Raw genomic sequence first — 21,833 nt, 5'->3', positions numbered from 1 at the left:
ATAACAGGCAGGGAAGGATTGCCCCTCCCTGCCTTAGATACAAGTACTGGCCAATAGGAATTGCCAGAAGCCCAGGAGTAAGTGGCCAGCTGTTTCTATTTAGTTTGCGCACGCGCCCGGCTGCCCTGGATGCCGGGACGCGGCGCTACACAAGGGAAGCATTCCGACCGTTGCCAAGGCAACGGTCTGGGGGTAAAGCGGAAATGACGTCTCGGTCGTCATGACGACGGCCGGGGCGTCCAGCAGCAGACGGGAGCGAGTCGCGGCGGTGCCCAGAGCCGCCGCGACTCGTAACAGTAGCCAGTTCAAGCTTGACTGGGATACAAGTACTGTTGTTCTATTAACGCCATTTTATTAAGTCAATCCTCAAGACTGGGTGAATGACACTTTTATGCCAATATTATTATGGTCAAACAAAGTTAACAACAGCATTACACAATTGTCAATGTATCTATACAGTGTGTTTTTGCTTATTCTATTAAGCGAAATCTAGATTGGATTGCCTGAACCTTCTTCAACTTTAGATGAAATAAAAATGGTTTAGTAAAGTTAATGAAAAACTGTTTGTTTTTTTTAAATTAAGATTTATTTACAGTAGTCAAATAATAGACAACATATACCACACAGGAGTTTTAGTCTAGTTTAATTTTAGTTGATGTCGCATACAGCATATTGGGAAATCTAGTTTCACAAAATGGAAGACACTACATGAATCGGTCACACTGCTAAAAATATTTTTTTTTAAAAAAAATGATGCAGGAAATAAAACAAGTAAAAGTATTTTGGTGAATAATGGTTACAGGTGACATCACTATGAGAACTTGAGAAACAATGTCTCTTCCCTAGCATATGGCTCTTCAAGCTTTCCTGTAGTATTTCAGGGAAGGGAATTACAATTTGCAAAATTGTAAGATGCAAAAACTACCTAGAGGTGGTCTATGAACAACATTTGTAATGTCAGACAACTTTCATATAAGACTAGAACAGTTCATGAAATACTTGACTTTGAAGTCCCTTTCTGTGCAGTCAATAGCTACGCACATGGATATTGATAAAAACTTCAGAATCATTAAATCCCTTTCCTTAATTTAGGATCCAGCAATGCTATGCTGAGTACTATATGCTGTTTTCTCATGTTTGAAAAGAATTGAAAAATCTAAAATATACAACTGCATTTTTTCAATATAATTTTAGAACTACTGTGGTAAAAAAAAAGGCAATTGATACCTTCCTGACTAGTAAGCATGGTATAAATGAGCAGCTATGAAGTATTCCACATTTATCCTGGAATAACAAAATCTGTTCCCTAAAGTTTCTCCGGCATTTGAACAATAACACTTTAAAGCTTAGTTGTTATTTTTTTTTCTCTCTGATGGAAACACTGGTCATTGACCCAGAAGGTTCCTTGCATCCAGGACATAGAACATAACAAAGGTACACTAGATTCATAGGATATCTATGCTGCAGAACAACTGGACAATGAACTTGTACAGAGTGAGATGCATTATGCTTCAAATTCCAGTCCTAGACCCAGTTTGTGACCTCCTGCATTGATGTTCTTGCCATCGAGCAGCGTAGATAATGTTAATTTGATACCTGGAAGACATAAATATTGTATCACAAAAAGTGGCTACATATTTGTAAAGTGGGATTTACAATTATCAGGACTAACTCATGTGAACATAAGACACATTTTAGTGATGCATTTTAATGCTTTTTCTTTGTGCTTTTGATGCATTGGTTTCTCTGTATTACTTGTCATTTTTTTAATACATAAAGTATGGATGAAAGCCAGGATGTATTTTATAAAATAAATATAGTAAAGCTAATAATATAGTAATCATATGGATTATTTCTAATAGAACCAACAACAATGAATTTTCTTATACGTCTTACTTTGAAAGACTTATTTTGATAACAATTATACCTCGCTTGCCAACCAATCAGCCAGGTGAATGTGCTATATAAACATTGCAATAAAGTTAAATTATAAGCCATTGAAAAGGGAAGTAATATCCGAAACACATCTACAAAGGGGAACACGAGGACAATTCGGTGGTCCACAAATGGTCATCGAGTGCTGGTCACCAACCTCTAGATCCCCGGTATCCAGACTGTGTTAGTTTTTGAAAATGCTATTTTAATGATTTGGAATAAATATTTATACTTATACTGGTCTTCTCTGAATTGTTTCTTTTAATTATACCCTAAAATTATAACCCATACTTATGAGTGTAGCAAGAGAGCACAATGATGAAATTTAAGCTACATGAAGAAACACAAATTAAATTGGCTTAAATACCGACATGGTATGGGAAGTTAAAGGGTTTGACCAAATTACCTAAATAGTTACGTGTTGTGAGTATACCACTAAGTAACAACCACCAGCAAGACATTTATTGGTTCGTATGCCATAAACATGGACAGCAAATAAATATATGACATGGAAGTGAACTGCATACTTTTCTTATGGTTACTTCTGGCATAAGGAACATTAACAGGTGGTAGTATTTACTTGTTTTGCATTACGTTTTAGAAATTCATGTGCATAATAAACTTTTTCAAACTGTATTAACCTTTTATTGTTACTACATGCAATTTTCAGGATATCAATACAGGCTTTACTTTTTGTACATACACAATTAATACACGTATATATTCTGCAAGAAGTCTGGAAATCAGCTCATGTTTCATAGCCCGGTAGCTAAGTAAAAGCATTGACTGCTATTGTATCTGGCAGTCACAGGGTCTATAAGTGGAACCAATTGGATGACAAGAGTAAATAGCACATAAATTTTTTTTAATGTATTGTAAGACCCTTAGGGGCTCATGTAGAGTTGGATGCCTTTGCGGCGCAACTGTATGCAGGAAAATAAGCACGCATGATGAAGCTCATCTCACGATGGTTCCAGCTACTAGCATTTGCGCCAGGTGTACATCAAGAGTAACAATTGTGTACACATACACCCCACAATTGTGTAGAGATGTTGCTTGACAATCTTAATAATAAATATGACTTTCTCATTACCCAATTTTTATGAATGCTTGAATTGGGTCGGTATGATATACTGACACTTCTCCGCCCCACTTCAGGAGCATCCGGGGCCGGCTGTTAGCTAGGAAAGCAAGGTGAGGGAGCGCTAAGCCTAAGCTGGAGAGGCGCTCCGCTCCGCCTGCCATCCCCGCTTGTCCCTTGTCAGGGAGCTGCATCCGGCAGCAGCTCCCTGCTCCTCTCTGGTCCAATTCTTACTGTCAGTGTCGGGTGTGACATCATCACGTCCCGACACGGTCAGTGAGGAGCATCACCAGAGAGAAGCAGGGATGCAGCTCCCATGGACAAGCAGGTGGAAGAAGAGAAGATATAATTAGGAAGCTCAAAGAAAATTAAGTAGAAACGGAGGAGGACAGCAGGGGAAACAAGGTGATGGAGGGTACAAGGTGATGGAGGGCCACAGCGTGGGTGATAATGGAGGGCACAGTGCGACGGAGGAGGCACAGGGTGATGAATAAGGGCACAAGGATGATGATGGAGGGCCACATGGTGATGGAGGCCACAGGGTGATAATGAGGGCCACAGGGTGATGGAGAAGGGCCACAAGGTGATAATAAGGGCACAGTGTGGAGGAGGGCCACTGGGTGATAATGAGGGTAGAGGGTGATGAAGGAGGGCCACAGGGTGATCAATGAGGGTACAGTGTGACATGTAGGAGGCACAGCGTGATATGAAAGGGTCACAGTGTGCTAAGGAGGGGGCACAGTGTTCTGAAGGAGGCTGCAGTGTGATTTCACTAGTGAGAGGGAACAATAGGAGCAGGAACAAATATAGATAGAGAGGATCAAGGAGGAAGAAAACAGCGAGAGAAGAAGGATGTAAGACACAGGGGAGAGTAGGTAGGGAGGGACTGAGAGGGATACCTGCAATGAAGATAGGGGCACATAGGAACACAGAAAGGAAACAGATAGGGGAAAGGGTAACATGGAAGATATGAGGGAGATATTTTGGAAAGTTTTCTTAAAATATTATGGAGATATGATGGAAAATGTAAGTGCACAAAGGAGACATGAGGGAGAGGTGGAAAGGTAATCTTGACGCAGCTGCAGGTGGGGGACACTGGGCGGATGGCCTTGCATCATTTAATGTTTCATATTATACTATAGTGTTAAAATGCTTCTAAAATGAATTTCATTCTATCAAAATCCCTAAACTTTTGGGGGGCCCGGACGTTCATTTCAAAGTGGAAGTTCCATACCAGCATTTCTAAATTTCCACTTCGACCACTGATTTGTACACAATAAGATAATGTAATGAAGTGCCATATATACACCAGAGAATAGTGTCTTGACCGTTATTGATAAATGTGAAAGCCACATTTACCATATAAAATGTAATGAAATACAAACACAAAATACAAATGAAATTCAATTATACAGAATAAGAATACAATTATCTGTTTTCCCCTTTTAAAATCAAATGGCAATATTCTTGTCAAAGTCCAAATGGAAATATCATCTAAGTAATGAGAATAGATGGCCGCAATTTCATATAATATAGCAGCTACACTAATGAATTAAGGGCTATTACCTAGAGAGGTCAATCAGCAATCAGCCCATCGGTAGCAGTTAATTAGTGCTGCTGATCATTATCATCATCGCTTCTCATTGTACCATTGTCTCAACACAGAAGACATACGCCTCTTGACAAGTGGATCTGCATTTGGGTTTACTTGAATTGCAATTACGTAAACATGTCCTTACTGCATGCCTATGGCTAGCCACCCCTTCTGTTGCCTGTTCTAAGAAGGCAAAAACGTAAGATGTGCAAATAAAACAACAACATATGTCCAACTCTACATGAGCGCCTTAATCCTTATATGCACGTAGTGACTCATAAGCAAACTTCCGTCTTACTCAGCAAAGTGAACTTAGACACTGTGGGTCATATACTGTATATTACACAATGGGCAGTTATCGTTAGATATTATATCTTAGAGTGTACTTGACATTCCTCTTTGTTTTCAATGGTTTCCATGGGAAATCATTTGAATAGAGGGGAAACAGATATATGATACTTACCCCCAGACATACCATTTATTTGACATTACTGAGGTTTCAAACATCCAGAACGAGAAGCAATTGATGATGCTGGGTGTTTAAAACCCCGATGACATCATACAAATGACAAAATAGGGAAGGAAATCCACACAGTGCCCTTCCTTGCAGTTTAAATGCATCCCCTTTGTAAACAGATGAGGAACAAAAGTAATTAAATGAACTATGTTAAACAGTTTCTAACCAATTACAAATGTGAAGTAGGTCATTCCTTTTTGTAAATTAGCCACAGAATATAAGCTTTTTAAGTAAGATTTAATAAATTAGGCGGTTAGCGTCTAAAAGATGTGCTGCTTTCATTTCTGCAACATTGAGCACTTTGAGCATCTAAATCAGATAGTTTGGTAGGAAATTGCTTGAATATCATTACCTGGCTTCAGAGTTTGAGTATATCCTAATCCAATCAGACTTGAGTTATTCACTTTAGCCTGCATAATAAAATAAATGATGAAATAATTAGTCATTCAAAATAGGAAAATTTTGCTTTAAAGACAATACACATTTATAAACATTTTCTTATACGAGTCATAATATTAACCAAATATAAAATTGCAGTATTCATAATAATTTAGAGCACTTTTATATCTCCCATTATTTTGTAATTGCTAGAGATGAGCGGTTTGGATTACTTAAATTTCGATGATATCCGAGTAAAACAGAGTTGTGACTCGGTTTCTCCCTCCAAACTTGGATTTCAAAATGAGGAAAAACACCATTTCATTTCCATGATTATTTTTCTGCAAAACTCAAGCAAGCTTTGGATCGCCATCTTTTGTATATATAGTCCGCCCTCATGCTCTCAAGTGCCATTTTAGAACAGCGTGTAAAGAGGAAAATAGCTGCAGTGCTCTGCTCATAAAATAGTGTTAAGGGTGAACCAGCAGTTCTATAGAGAATAGTCATCTACAATAGTTTGCTGATCAATTGCTTTCAGTTGCAATCTTAAATACACTTTACACAGACTACTGGCTATTGGTGGTTGTTAATGCATTGCATTACATATATATAATAGAACTAAAGAGTATATACAGACTGAGTTAGACAGATCTCATTCTGAACTAACTAGTATATTCTTTGAGAAAAACGGTGTGCTTTTGCTGTCAGACTATTAGCAGGAGAATTCAAAAAACAAACAGATTTCTCTTATAATTGAAAGTTTTTCTAATGAAAGTAATCTTGTGTTGGACAGTGACAACTGAAAATTTTGAAAAAAACTGGGTGCTTGCGTGTAAGATTCAGCAGCAGTTGCGCACCCCAAAAAGGGCTATATTATTATATTCTAATCTTTTGTATTTTTCAACACTTTGGAAGGGTTATTCAGTGAAATCTATATATAAAATAGGTGGTTTGTGAGGGTCCGCACACAGCTGCACACCCCAAAAAATGCTATATATTATAATCTTTTCTATTTTTCAATCTATTCAATTCTATCTAATTTGCTGTCGCTATATAAATAAATGAGCATGCTGAGAGATGAACGTGGTCTGCACCCATACTACAAACATTCAAAAATTAGGCACACAATACATTGCCAGAGTATTCATCGGTTGTCAAGAACATGGCTTTCATTACCTAGTTTTACTTATATACTCTGTGCCATAATGCTACCCTTCTGAATCAAACCAGGGGAGTTGTGTATATTTATGGGGAAGGAGGGCTGAAAAATCATTCTCCCCGATGAAAACTTCATCAAACCCCATGGTAAAGGGGACTGCCTGAGACTTGCAGCGGAGGTGGTCCCCAAGACCCATGTATATAAATATGGAATGTATATAAATAATATTAATATGTTCTATTAGTGACATGTAAGAAATATGTAAAATAGACAGTCCAGATAGGCCAATAGTTGCCCTTCCCACGCATGTAAGTATGTATAATACTTACATTGATGCAGATTTGGTTGCCCAAAACATGTCTTGACAATGCAATTGAAAGTTCACATTCTGAGAAATTAACAGTAGATTTTGGACCTGGCAAAAAATACATGTATAGATGGAGATATGATGGATGATGATTTATGCTATGTGATGGAGTTGGAGAACCGTAAAGTATGGGTAATTATTTTTGGAATTGAATTGGAGAAAGCAAAAGTACCAGTGACAGATTTACAAAATCCTTTATTTAGACAACAACGGACAATTATGGACAGCGGCATTAGTAGACATTTAAAAGATGATGAGAGGGCACAATGTTAAATGGTGCAAGTTAAGATGGCATTGTCCTTGGAGTGAGGTACATCTGTGCTGTAATGCTGCAATTCTGAATCAAACCACGGACTCATAAATATATATGTGGGAGGGTGGGCAGAAAAATCATTACCCTGCGGTAAGCTTCATCCAATCTTGGGGTAAAGGGGACTGCTTGAAACTTGCAGCAGAATCTGTCCACAAGAAGTGGTGTACTCACTGTAACGCCAGGGCTGCATCCCGGCGGGTAACATTATTTTACCTATTTTTCACAATTTTTTATCAAATCCAGATCCAAAACCTTTCAAGTTTGTTTGACCAAACCGGTAGCAAAGCCTAAACACGAAGTTGAGTTAGAACAGACACTGGTTTTTGAAGCACGAGGGTCAGCACACATCTCTAGTAATTACACATTAGTTTGCTTTGATGATATATTAATGCATTTTAGTGTAAAACAACTGGTGGCCAAACTGACAAGCAGTTATGAAAAGGGTATTATGGAACACAAGTGATTTTTAAACACCTACATTTTGTTTTCTGTATAATAGTTTATTGCACTCCGATGACCTAGGTGTCCCATGGCAGGCAGTATCTATTGCTACAAACCAGTTATCCCTCTACCAGCCCCTAAACTACTAAACAATATTGTTCTACATAATTATTAACTCAGACATTTTTCAGATCAGTGTAAGTATCCATAAGTTTATTCTCATCCAAGGTCCAAGGTCACTTGGACTAAAAATGAATGATTCACCACATTTTGATGATGTTAAGCTGCATTCATTAACGCCTAACATCTTAAACACCTGTTGGAAATGTAATAATGAGATTGGGACTTTGACATATTCTGTCAAAGTTCTGGAATGATAACTCGGCTTTTGTATAAAATGTAATCTCCCTTCTTTCCCACTCTCCCCAAAGCATGTCATTTAGGTTTAGTTCAATATTTTGACAGTACTAATGTTGATTTTGTCCCCACTAACTGGGGATTCTGTGATACTTGAAAAGCTCTAGCAATGAAATGGAGGAACACTTAAATCTTTTTCTGGATCAAGCTAATAAATTCTCACTCTAACAAAACTTATATAGATAGTTGCCCAGACAAATTTAGCAAGATTTGGCTACCCTGTCTCAAGTGTCCAACCATTAATGTCCCTCTTTGATCTACCACTGTATTATTCAATGGTGTATGAGCTGCCCATTAGTCCTGCATCTTTATCGTACTATTTTAGTTACCCAAAGGACACAGACACCCTAAGGACTGCTATGATGTCAATAGACATTTGGATGTTTTATTTATTTATTTTATGTATGCAGGTGGTGGCTAATAGGGTGGAGTGTTTGTGGTGTTTATTTCTGTTGTTCTAACCTTTTCCTCATATACTTAAATTCAGTCAGCTATTAGTTTCTAGACAAGGAAAGCCTTCTGGGCTGCTTGCTATAGTATAATGCAAACATATACTGAGGTTACTAAATAAGCCTCATTGTCTTTAGCTACAAGGGTAGGATTATTGTGCCAATTCATTCATTTTTATGATAAGAAGTAAGCTACACATTTGTGGCTGATGTAGTTGGTGCTAGGAAGTTCTATGCAACGATCAGTATATATAAGAGAATAATAACAGAATTTCTTACTGAACTTATAATTGTCATGGTGTATAATATATTCAAGGACTGGATTTTGGTCCCTGTGTCACCTTGACACAATTATTTCTTATAATAGTTAAGCAATGACAAATACTGATTATAAGCATACATAATTTACTGGGATCATGAGTTTGATTCCTGACCATAGCCTTATCTGTATGGAGTTTCTATGCTCTTCCCGTGTTTGCCTGGTTTGCCTCCTGGTACTCCGGTCTCCTCCCACAATCCAAAAACATACTAGTAGGTTAATTGGCAGCTATAAAATTGACCTTTGTCTCTACCGGTCTGTGTGTTTGTATGTTAGAGAATTTAGACTGTCAGCTCTATTGGGACAGGGACTGATGGGAGTGAGGTCTCTGTACAGCGCTGCAAAATTATTGGCGCTATATAAATAGCAGATGATGATAGTAAATCCATTTGCAAATCAAGTGATTCCCTTAACATGAGGCTAATCTAATTACATAATTTCTAAACACCCAATATATATTCTAAATTCAAAATAAACCTAATGGTGTACATTGTGTTTTGGGGCTTATAATGCCTTCTATTGTCATTCCTGTGGATCTAAAGATCTGTGTACTTACAGAGAATGAAGCATCTGAATCAATTTGATATTTGGCTGCAATTCCAAAACGTGTGTTGCTGTTTCCTGCTGTCCATGCCAGGTTGATGGCAGTCTCCAATTTATCATTTACCTTCTGATATACAGAGCCACCAAACTCTGTACCATCGTTCCTGTTGGCAACACATTACGTATCAGTTAAGAAGAAACAAATTTGTTCTAGCTTGAAAGCAGACAGAAGAACAAGAGTAATAAACATAAACCTTTATATATTAAACTCAAAGATCACCTCATTCTCTACTGTAGCTCAGCTGTAATTACAGTTCACGAAATCCATAACAGATGCCAGATGACCCCCAATATATTCAAAAAAATCATTGTGTAGGAAATTAAAGCAGTATTCTGTATTAAATAGGTCTAAGTTAACATAGTTATTGGTTTCAAACAATAAAACTGTACATAATAGTATGATTGTTATGGATGGACTAACTTAAGACTGCATTGGTGTCTTTAAAACAGTATTTAGTGTACCTGTGAGTTACAGACAGTGGAGATATTTTGTGAACTGAACCAAAATTCACGAGAGCGCAGCTACTCTAATTCAAAGTATGTATGCTACACATATATAGGTATGTATGCTACACATATATAGGTATGTATGCTACACATATATAAGTATGTATGCTACACATATATAAGTATGTACGCTACACATATAGAAGTATGTACGCTACACATATATAGGTATGTATGCTACACATATATAGGTATGTATGCTACACATATATAAGTATGTATGCTACACATATATAAGTATGTATGCTACACATATATAGGTATGTATGCTACACATATATAGGTATGTATGCTACACATATATAGGTATGTATGCTACACATATATAGGTATGTATGCTACACATATATAAGTATGTATGCTACACATATATAAGTATGTATGCTACACATATAGAAGTATGTACGCTACATATATATAGGTATGTATGCTACACATCAGGGCTGCCTTCAGAAAAAAAAAAATCGGGCCATCCGTGCCACCCGGGCCCCCCCCCCCATGAGCAACACATACTTTCATACTTACCTGGGGCCCGCCGCTGGTATCCGCTATTCTGTCTTCAGCCTGGCTGTCACTGTGACAGCCAGGCACCATGATCCGATCGCAGGGGTGGAGGAATCATCCCCACTGCGATCATGTGAAGACAGAATAGCGGAGACCAGCGGCGGGCCCCAGGTAAGTCTGTGCAGAGCTGTTGTACCGGGCCCCCTGGTGAGCCCAGGCCCGGTAAAACAGTACCCCCCTGATGGCGGCCCTGCTACACATATATAGGTATGTTTGCTACACATATATAAAGAGTTTTTGTTTGAGAAATCTTGAAAGTGGAATCTTCCCTGCCAAAAGGCTGCATTAACCACCACAATGAACAGTAGTTAAGTAGTTAAAAAAAAATTACATTGAACAAGACACTTCACAAATATACCTTTAGGATTGTTATACATTGCTACATAGGTATAGGGTAGGTACTATTACCGGTATAATTTACTTCAAATTTCTCAACTTTTAAACTTTGCATAGAAATGCAAATCTCCACACTGGAAAATATATTTAATTTTTCTTTACTTACACGTTTGTGTGCAACTGGAATTCATCAGTTTTATAGCCAACAGCAAAGTTGCTTTGTGAGACTCTTGACTTGGTTGATTCAAATGTCATTTGGTAGCCAGCTAACCAACCTTCATAGCCAAACACCACAGCTCCACGTATTGATGGACCAGCAATATCGAAGTCCATATCACAACCCAAGTTAAGGTGTTCCCGCTTGAATGCCGTCTTAATTTTCGCATTCTTCTTTCTAAATATTTATGTAAAAAACAATAGAGTTAGGTTGCTCTTTAAGGTAACAATATAGAACAACTTTTAGGAAGGACTCCACTAATCTTAGCTACGGTGGTCATTGGCAGATAGACTTGTTATAGTCACAGTTAACTATGATGACAAATTTTATATCACGCTGTATTGTCTTCCAGGTTAACAGTAGTAGGAGAATGTCAACTATGGGCAATACATTGAAATTTCATTATACAGTAATTCAAAATTGACAATGCTTTCAAATGAAATAAGGAATCTAGTTACATTTCAAAGCAAATGCTTGACATCCAATCGATCTGAAATGGATATTCGGGGGGAATGAGTGTCATGGCTCTGTTTAAAGCAGCGAGCATGATTCTAAATAAAAACACTGGGCTACTTCGAGCTGGCGTAAAAGCACATGTAGTACCGGTGGACATGATGGCCCGCACATGTGCACTAATGTCAGGGATTGATAAAGCTTTGCTGACAGTGACGTCACAGAGACCAAGGGAGCGAGGAAAAAATGACAGTTAGGTGTGAGAGGAATTGGATACTGGCAGTTGAGGTGTGGCGGTTGGTCCCTGTCAGCAGTGAAACCTGTGAGTCTGTCAGGGCAGAACCCTGTCATGTCGTCAGCAGCAGAAGTCATGTGAAACTCTGGAGAAAATCAGCCCAGGCGGAACCAACCAGGAGAGACAGAGGAGTATCAGCCCTGACAGGAGGGAGAGCCCGGTCAGACATATCAACCCTGTCCTGTCAGAGAAGTAGCTGAAATTTCCTGTAAGAGGTCTGAGGAGAAAACCGAACTGAAATGGATAAGTAATCCCTGTGTATTTATTATTTGATGGGACAGTGCATTGTGAATTTTCTTATTAGGTAGATAGGGACTTGGTGGGAAGGCACAGAGATAATTTGTACACCGCTTTGCAAGACTGTGATAAACTATCAGGGGTAGTGATAGGGAGAGATATTTAGGGATCAGAGACTGAGATATATTGTGAACATCTGCATTAAACAACAAAATTTACCTCAGACAAGTGACATTAATTACAGTGAAGAACAGAGGAGAGAGAGCTGACTGCAGGACTGGGTCTGTGTAGTAGCATGAGACAAGGAGGAAAGTGTGTACCAGACTAACTTCTTCAAGTCATAAAGACAGAATAGAGATTGTGCTTATTGGAAAAGTGAGGGAAACCACAGAGAGTCACCATTAAAAGAGATTTAGGTTTGACAAAGCTAAGGAAAACGGACATCAGCGATTTTATTCTGGAGCCTTTTCTACCATAATCTACCGTTTCTGGGATAGAGAAGTGGAGAGACATTTGCTTGTCATTAATTTCCTCATAGGACCACTTGCATACATTGTATTGCTAACTATGCATATATTGATGTACATAACATGTTAAATTAGTAGATATATGTTGAGTTTAGAATGTACTATTGCTAGACATTATTATTATGGAGAATAATTGCAAGTTAGCATTTAAGGTAGAAGTTCCTCTTGGTTAGGGTAGGAAAGATGAAGTTATTGCATTGTATTCTTGTACATTTACTATATTTCATCTGTTTTAAAGAGATACTTTTAAAATACAGTTTATATAAGGGATATTCTATTCTGGTATATATAAAGTCTAATTAGAGATGAAAATCCTTTGAGAGCACGCACACAATCAATAAAAGTGCAGGCGCGGCTTTCAAAGACCAATTTGCCTATTGCTGCCTCTTTCTGTGTGTGCCTGTGGTTTTGTTAGTAGAGGGCGGAGGGTTCCTTGATCGCCCTCTGGTGTTACTTGTCAAGAACACTACCCAGCAAAGAGCCTACTGCACTCAGACCAAGATGGGGGCACTGCGCTAACTGAGAATAAAAGTAAAGGTAACACCACAGGTCACAATACAGTTTACTTAGACACCCAGCTGATCTACAGAAAGGGGGTGCTACACACAAGACAGCCTTCTCCAGGACAGGAAGGAAGTTCGGGTAAAATAAATGGTGAAGCACAGTCAAGATTGCCAACAACTGTTTGTGTCAAGATTGACTATGTCATCTTTCATCGTCTTTCCTCATTCCAGCACACCACCGGTATCTAAATTGCCAGTCACCAATGGCCACTTTGATATTGGTGGCTGAAAATGCTTCCGACTTAAACTAGTCACACACTTTCCTCACCAGCAGCTACAGTTGTTATTCTGCTACCTTATTTATTGATTGCTTCCCAAACCTCTTTTAAGCTCATTTGGGTTCATTTTATGTAATGAGTGTTTGTCATGATCCACTGATTGCACTGCACGGCATAATATGTTCGCATTTTTTAAATAAATAATAGTAGTATGTCAGGAAAGCTTAAGTTGTCAATATATGGGCCAAAAAACGAGATGTCTCCCATTCAAAAGAGACACGATTAATGTGATCAGATTCTGACCACATAAATGGATGTTGATTATGTTCAGTGGTCTTTTTAAGAACACGCATGCTGCAATTTACAGCAAATTAATTTGCTTATTTCTAGTTCAGAGCCAATTGTTACAATCAAAGGCACATTTCTAACAATGTTAATCATTTGAAATCTAACAATGTTAATCATTTGAAATCTAACACATTTAATATTTCAGCCTCATCTGAAAGGTCTTGATAGTATATTTCACACTTTCATCACACTGAGTGAATTTAAGAAAAACAAATGGCTCACCAAGGTTGGTGTTAGACACATCAGCAGAGGAGAGTATGTAAAATCGTGTTTACTGTTCAGCAAACAATTCACTACTATGTGATATACTCATTTGCATTTATGTCAATCCAACACTCTTATTTAATAAATAATCAATTCAGTATTTTTATTCACAATTGGTCATGCAGGACATATTGGATCTATTGTGAGCATCTCATATACTATAGCATTACAGATTCAGTTTTTTTTTAAATAAAAATGTTAGATACTAATAATAATCTTCTCCCAAATATATAAAACAGTTAAACATTTATGAATGCAGTGTGAAAATACAAGGTGGTGTCAAGGATTGTAATCACAACAATAACAGGCGGGTATTGAAGATCTACTGGAATATCATTTCAGTTTAGCTGGTGGACCCAGTGATTTCAACTTTCATTGCTGTTGCCATCTTTGCTCCCTTTTTTGGACTCTTTGGTGACAACTTCGGAGAAGATTGGGAGAAAGTGTCTTGGTTCTGTGTTCTGCAGCGAGCATCATGCCAAAGAAAAATACCAGGCATACAGCTACTTTGAGCTGGTATCTGGCCCCAGGAGTGCTCATGCAGGACAAAAAAGCCATTTCCAGGACTAGAAAAGGAAGGAGGTTAATCTGAGATAAATGGTAAATGACCATCCAGGATTAAGGGCACTGAATGCAATATCGTTAACATATAACACTAACCATTGGGGGCGTGGCTTGGTGGCCATTTGAGACGGCCGTACTTCATCTCGGCTCTGCGTGTCCGGCCACAATAACTGGTCCTCCTCATACAACCTCGCTGCTAGACTTTGCCCCCACCATCTACTGAGGGGTCCGGGATGGCTTGCTCTCCACCCCCCTGCACGCCAGACCTCAAATCAGGCATCCCTGTAGCTATTGCTGGCAACCTGGCTCTGCCCGAAGATCAGGGCTAGCCCTTATATCGCTGACCCGGCACTCGGTCGGTGGGGTCCCTGCTGGCACCACTTACCTGTGTCGTGACCGGTCGGCTATGGGATCGTGGGACTGGAACTGCCTTCCCCGCCATTGCTGCCTTCTCTTCCGGGACGCCCAGACTGCCGCGGACCCTGATTGCAGGCTCCACATGATACCATGCGTGGGTCTCTGTAGATGGTGTCGGTGGCGCCTCCATGTGGATGTGGGCTTTGGAGCTTGCCCTGTGAGCTGATTGTCCCCTTGGGAGCCTAGCACAGCGGACCACCGCCGATTCCTGGGTTGAAGTGGCCCAGTGTGTTAGTAGTCCTGATCCCTCCCTGCAACAGGTACCTGCTGCATATTTGATACCATTAAAGAGGTGTTTGCTAACCCCTAGTTACAGCCTGTATAAGTAACGGTTTGGATCTGACTGCAGATTTCCTCGTGCAACTCCACCGCCACCTAATGGTGGTTAAACAATATTACATCTGACATTTCAAGTTTTCAAGTCTGCACCTTTGAATCTGATTACTTCTCAAGATGGGGGTATGGTATATTGGACACATTGCAATACTCTTCTATGTAGACCCCGGTATAAGTCCGTTGAGATGGCTGCCTAGGCCAAACGTGAGGGGACAGGGACAGCAACAACTCCCTCTTTGCATTATGTACTAATAATGATGACTACCACACCTTTCACAATTTGCTGAACACGCTTCCTAATCTCCCTGATGGGCAGGGACCGGAAAAGCTCTGCTAAGAAAGATCCTAAAAAAACCTCTGGAAACCCCCCAACGCTCTGATCTTTGTACATATTGGAAACCTCACTCGGCTCTAGAAGAACCTGGTATGGCATCTTCACCTGATTCACATCAGGAGGGCAAACAACGTCAGGGTGGTTCTGTAGTAAACGAGCAACCTGACCTATCTCAAGTCCTGCAAATGCTTAAATCCCTTCCAACTAAGCAAGAGCTACCCTCCAAAAAGGACTTAGAAGCACTAGAAGCTAAACTACAAGAAATTGTTCACCGAGAATTGGCCTCGTTGCAAACAGATATTGCTCACTTCGGTAATCACTTGGTAGCTCTAGAGGAACACAAGGAAACAGGTGATGAATGCTTTACAGCCCTACAACATACGGAGGCTGAACAGGTGAAGGCACTGCAATGGTTCCAGCATAAGGTGGATGAGTTGGACAATGCGGGCCGTCAGAACAACTTATGAATTCAAGGCCTACCGGAGGATGTTCCCACTAAGGGTCTGGTAGACGCTCTAACAAAGGTGTTCAATGAAGTTTTGGAGCTACCACCAGATAACATAATCGCATTTGACAGAGCTCATAGGGCTCTACGTGCCAACGGGGTTTCCCCGGCACGACCCAGAGATGTCATCGGTCGTCTACACTACTATACCCAGAAAGATGAGATAGTTGCCAAGTTGAGGGGTCTTCAAGGTCTTGAGTTCAGTGGCCAGGAAATTCTTTCCTGGCATACGTAGCACTAACCGTTATCTATGCACTGTTGATTACAACTGTTTCGGTACTTTAATTTGTTACTCTCTAGTACAATTTGATTCTGCTCATTCTAGTGTGGTAAATTAGACATTTACTTTCTACTGCACACACATTCCCTATTCCCCTTTCAATTCCCTTTCTTTTTCCCCTTTCAATAATCTCCACAAAATATTGTTTTTACATTGATCTGCACAACTAGGAGTAACAGTGCACATAATCTAGCTAGGATCTCACTCCATCCAACTCCCATCAGGCGGTACATACCAAGGCGCATGGCACCACCAGAGGATTTTGCCCTGCCCCATCGTTGTTTTGCTCTTCACAAATGGGGCCCACTGAGTAGGAGTAGTTATATTATATCATCCCCACACAGCTATTTTGTATTTTGCAAGCTAAAATAATGTGGAAAAAATAGTAAACCTCTTTGTCCAAAAACAATCAAATAATATAGGATTAGACAAGGAAATAAGGCAATAAACAGGTAAGTCACCAAAATATGCATTTGGATCTTAAAAAGCAAAACCATTTTGAATATTGTAAGAAGCTTTAGCGACTGATGGCTCCCACCTCCATTCAAAAGTATTAAGAATAGATGCATAAAAGGTAAGAGATGCATGGCTGGATAGGATTATAACTTTTCTTTTTATACATAACATATAATGCAGACAGCAACTTTTTCTACTCAGCCATACATAATAGAGCCTATATAGTGTCTCCTACTCCTAAGTAGAAATACATATATATATATATATATATAAAAGTAAAATCCACTGCATGCAATAAGCTATACTCACATCTTTACTGTACATAATTGATATAAGTTAGTAGCAAAATTATAAACAGAAAATCAGGTTTGCCATGACAACAAACTTGATGGATGTATGAACCCCCTTTCTCATAGAGACACGCGTTTAATGTGCCTCTATATAAAATACAACATGAGACAAGAACATAAGCGTATTTACTGTACTTTTGACATATTTTTATATTGAATTGGAGAGCACAGTTCAAATGTGGGGACATATGGACATCCCTGCCCTTAAAATTAATACATGAGTTGAGCAAGAATCCAACTAGTGAATTAAATGTAGCAATTAAAGTGGTAACAATAATTAGTTACTCATCAATGCGCTCTCTAATAATAAAAGCATAAAAACTGTATATCCTTTCACATGTGCAGTTCAAAAGTGGGGGCACACAAACATCTATGACCTGAAAATGGATACTATAATCACTGACACCCCAATGTTGTGCACCTAGAGAATCTACTGCTAACAGAATGTTAAGAGATAATGACAAAAGGTTATTAAATTAATATACATTCTATGCTTTTATCAATCAGTAAACATATATCAGCAAAGACTCCTTGTGCAGACATTGAAACATGGTCACTTCTTACCCAGTGTTAGGAGAGAACGAAGAGTCAAAGGTCAACTTCAGTCCTTTTGCAAGCTGAACAAAAAAGAAATTGACCAGTTGCATTTACATTGGTCTGATACAGTTTAGTAATGTGCATGTACTTTAGAGGCCTGTTAGGCTTCCTTGTAGTTTACCTGATCTTCTACAGTGATCTCTGTGCCTAGAGTGTTATCTGTGTTCCATTTCTCTGTGAATGTCAGTCCATATTCTGACCACTTGTATTTGGTTTCCAGGCTGCCAGTGACTTTACTGGTTTCTGCATTTGCCGATCCTGAGCTTGTGAATTCCTAGGAAAGGGAAAAGGAAATGTTTATTAACTTACTATAGTAAGTGTGGATCACGGTGTGTTTGTGTAAATTGGAAGCATGGTTTGAACATATCAGACAGGTCTTTTTTATTGTGATTTTTCTTGGTTAAATGTTGACAGGTATAAAATTGCATTGCTTTATCCATTGGGCTTCCTTCTGTATTTTTCACAACAGCTGTGCTGCTATGTGAATACTATTGTAGTCTATAAACGGCATACTTGCCAACTCTCCCAGAATATCATTTCAGGTGAGTCTCACGGACTCCCGGGAGAGTATGGCAATCTCCTGCATCTGCTCACTTCCTAGTGAAGTGGGCAGAATTAGGTCCAAAATTCCACAATTATCAGATAATCGCAGCATCTGGCCGCGCCCCCGACTGTAAAATGACGTCATTTAAAATTTGCGTCATTACCTCACGGGTCCAAACTGACACGATTTTCGGAGCCCCGCCCTCCACACACCTCCCCCGGGAGGCTCCTGGACACCAACTACAAAAAGTTGGTAAGTATGATAAACGGTTTTATAATCAAGGGCAAAAAAAATAAACAACTCTGAATTGCCTGTAAACTAGAGGGTTTTCCCTGTAATGTTTTTTTGGACCTGTAATTTGGAGCACTGTAAATAAAATATATTAAACTACACTTAAAAGTACTTTTAGCATTCCCACAGTGACTGTAAAAGTTGGGATCTCAGTGATCATTTATTATTGTCACCAAGCAGACGATATAATACATTCATCTATCTATCTGTGTTAACGGCCATATCTACGTGAGTTAAAGGCATTTCTGTAAGTGTGACACAGTATGTAAGAAATTATGTGGTTGAAGGAGAACATAAAAATAGGCTTATTATATTAAATATGGCTAAGTTAAGTTGAACTCCCGATATATGAAACTTGTGTAATGACCAAGAAGAAAGGGATCTGTATCGAAAAAACATAAATGTTTTCTCATTGTGTTCTGCACATAACATATTTTATTATTTTCTATTTGTTCCATTGTTTCAAGCTATTAATAGTGAGTGTCCTGTAATTGTATGGTGAATCTATGCTAGTGTCTATACCTGATACCTATACCTTCTAAATAACTCTGGTCTTTATCACTTTACAGAAGCCCTCTGGATCTTAATTTATTACGCAACATATGTATATGTAGCCTAAATAATGACTAATGAATAGCTATTTTACTAATATATATTATATTCATTGTTGTGGCTCTATATAGAGTCATAAATTTGGATTGGTTTGCTGTCTATGCCAGGATTGTATTCAGTCCCAGTCCAACTGTAGACAATACTGCAACATGTAAAATATATGGCCAGTAGTCAAGTAAGTGCTGTATAAAGTTATTTTCATATGACTGAACATTTGATTTCACAAAAATAATTCTGGATGCAGAAAGCATGTTCCTTTTAATAGTGTGCCATTATCATCATAATTTATTTATATAGCACCAACATATTCCGTAGCACTTTACAATTGCATCATGATAATATCAAAATACTAAATAACCAGAAAAACATATGAGAAAACGAATATTAAATTGAATTGTTGAGTTTTATGACTAATATGTCTACCCTCTGAAAAGTAGTGTATGTGTTCAGCATGTAGGCCTTATTGAAACATAATCAGTTGGCAGAGTTAGCACACTTCCTGTATCTGTGACTTTAAACAGAAAGGCATTTTAGCTTAGGTAATACATATTACTGGAGTATTAGATCTTACCAGTCCATTTTCAGATTTTGTTTTCAGATCAAGTTTTATGAAGCCAAAACCTGCAAACAGAACAGTTACATTAATGACTAATATAATAAAAATATACAATACAAACTAAATAAAGCACAAATCAAAACCTTTACGTACAATATTTTCTTTCTTAGACAGTACAATGTTTTCTCTTTTAGCAGTACAATGTTTTTAATAAATAAAGGAAAAATGAATCTCTACTAGAGTAACCACACGCTTACCTACATTAGTGGGCTGGTATATGGTGGTATGCCATACAGACACTTCTCCTACTGCTTTCATTGTAAAACTATCAAATTGCATTTACTTACATTCTCACTACATTTTCCATACCGCCACTTCTACATGTTCATACCGCCACTGCTACATTTCCACACCGCCACTGCTACATTTACACACACCGCCACTGCTACATTTACACACACCGCCACTGCTACATTTACACTCTGACCACTGGATGTAAACGCAAGAGAATATAGTATAGACCAAATGAGAATTTTTTTCTTTCCATGAATATATGTACTGAATGCTAATAGCAATAAATAACGGCAATTTTAAAGCGGATATTTTCAGTAAAGTTAGCAGATATCAAAAATAATAATATAACTCTCTCATTGTTAATGCTAACTCCTCCTAAACATAAGTATTCAATGTGGGTTAACTGATAGTCGATCATACAAAGCCAGGTGCCAAGTAGCCATTCCCTCCTAAAAAATGAATGCTGGAGCCTAACTTATGGGAAAACGGTTGCATGTAGTAGCCTCCAGCGCTCCAGCTAGAGGGGAGGGCTTCATGCACTGATACTTTTTACATCACTTTAATAAAGGTATAATGGACTGGTGTGTATTTATGTGGGACTCCTTTCACTTAAAAGTGTAAATCTTGTCACAAAGAAGTAAGGTGCAGCACACAGTGTATTGGTCCATCTATCTGTATGCTTGATTGAGCATTTACCTGGCTGCATTCAAGAACTGGTCATATCATATGTAGAAGGATGTTGAAATAAATAAAATTGTACTGAACGGCCACACACACCAATAATAAACTCATAGAATGCTGTGATCTTTAAATTATGGCCTCCTTTTTAACTCACAGGCCTAAAATGGATTATTTTTGTTTTTATATTTGCGAAGCCTACCTATTTCTTTTAAAAATACTTTTAAAATGTCTCAGTGAACAGTACTGGAGACAGCAATGCACATAATTTAATCACACTCCCATGCTATGGACCTCAAGAAATCTCCAAGGACAGTAAAAGATAACACACCATCAAATGGACAACAACCAATTCATCCGTTCATCACTGTTACTGGAAAGCACAAGGCCCAGCTGGCAACTTGGGGGCTTTGGCATTTTCCAGAAGGACTGCTATATAGTATGCCGTTATGGCAATTAAAACTTAATTTCCTGTTCAGCTGTACCATACTAATTATCTATGGCCTCAGTTATCCCATCATTGCATAGGGTAGGCTGACTTTAATTCTAGTTAACTATTTCATCCCAGTTTATTGCAGGTGGAAAAACAAGTGGACGAAACAAAAACAGACTATAATCATAATAAAAGGGCTCTGGCTAGAGTGTACATAGCAGGCATATGTACCATTGTACCATTCCATTCTACGTGTAGATGATGAATACTCTAATATAAATCACAGCCAGTTCTATCATTAGGCAATTGAAGGTGTCTTAAATGCTGAATGAGTGACATAATGTAATTCATTTATAGTTTTTATTTTCCCCTGCATTCCTGTGCTGAGCACCCTCCACTAATTATATATATATATATATATATATATATATATATATATATATATATATATATATATATATATATAGACATATGTACGCTACTA

At 38.5% G+C, this 21,833-nt stretch overlaps 1 protein-coding gene across 1 annotated transcript in view; it reads right to left on the bottom strand.

Moving 5' to 3' along the window:
- Positions 1–626: 626 nt before the first annotated feature.
- The window catches only part of VDAC1 (voltage dependent anion channel 1), a 42,643-nt gene continuing 21,436 nt past the window's right edge, over positions 627–21,833 (bottom strand). The window contains exons 3-9 of the mRNA XM_075209779.1: positions 19,960–20,009; positions 18,063–18,215; positions 17,909–17,961; positions 11,147–11,374; positions 9,527–9,677; positions 5,480–5,537; positions 627–1,596 (exon numbers count right to left, since the gene is read on the bottom strand). Of these exons, the coding sequence (XP_075065880.1) occupies positions 1,505–1,596; positions 5,480–5,537; positions 9,527–9,677; positions 11,147–11,374; positions 17,909–17,961; positions 18,063–18,215; positions 19,960–20,009 (785 nt within the window). The 3' untranslated portion in view covers positions 627–1,504. The remainder of the gene's footprint in view (positions 1,597–5,479; positions 5,538–9,526; positions 9,678–11,146; positions 11,375–17,908; positions 17,962–18,062; positions 18,216–19,959; positions 20,010–21,833) is intronic.

This window comes from Mixophyes fleayi, chromosome 4 (assembly GCF_038048845.1).
Source record: "Mixophyes fleayi isolate aMixFle1 chromosome 4, aMixFle1.hap1, whole genome shotgun sequence".
NCBI lineage: Eukaryota > Metazoa > Chordata > Amphibia > Anura > Limnodynastidae > Mixophyes > Mixophyes fleayi.
Note: the sequence above shows the minus strand (reverse complement) of the source record. Positions and strands in the feature narration are given on the sequence as shown.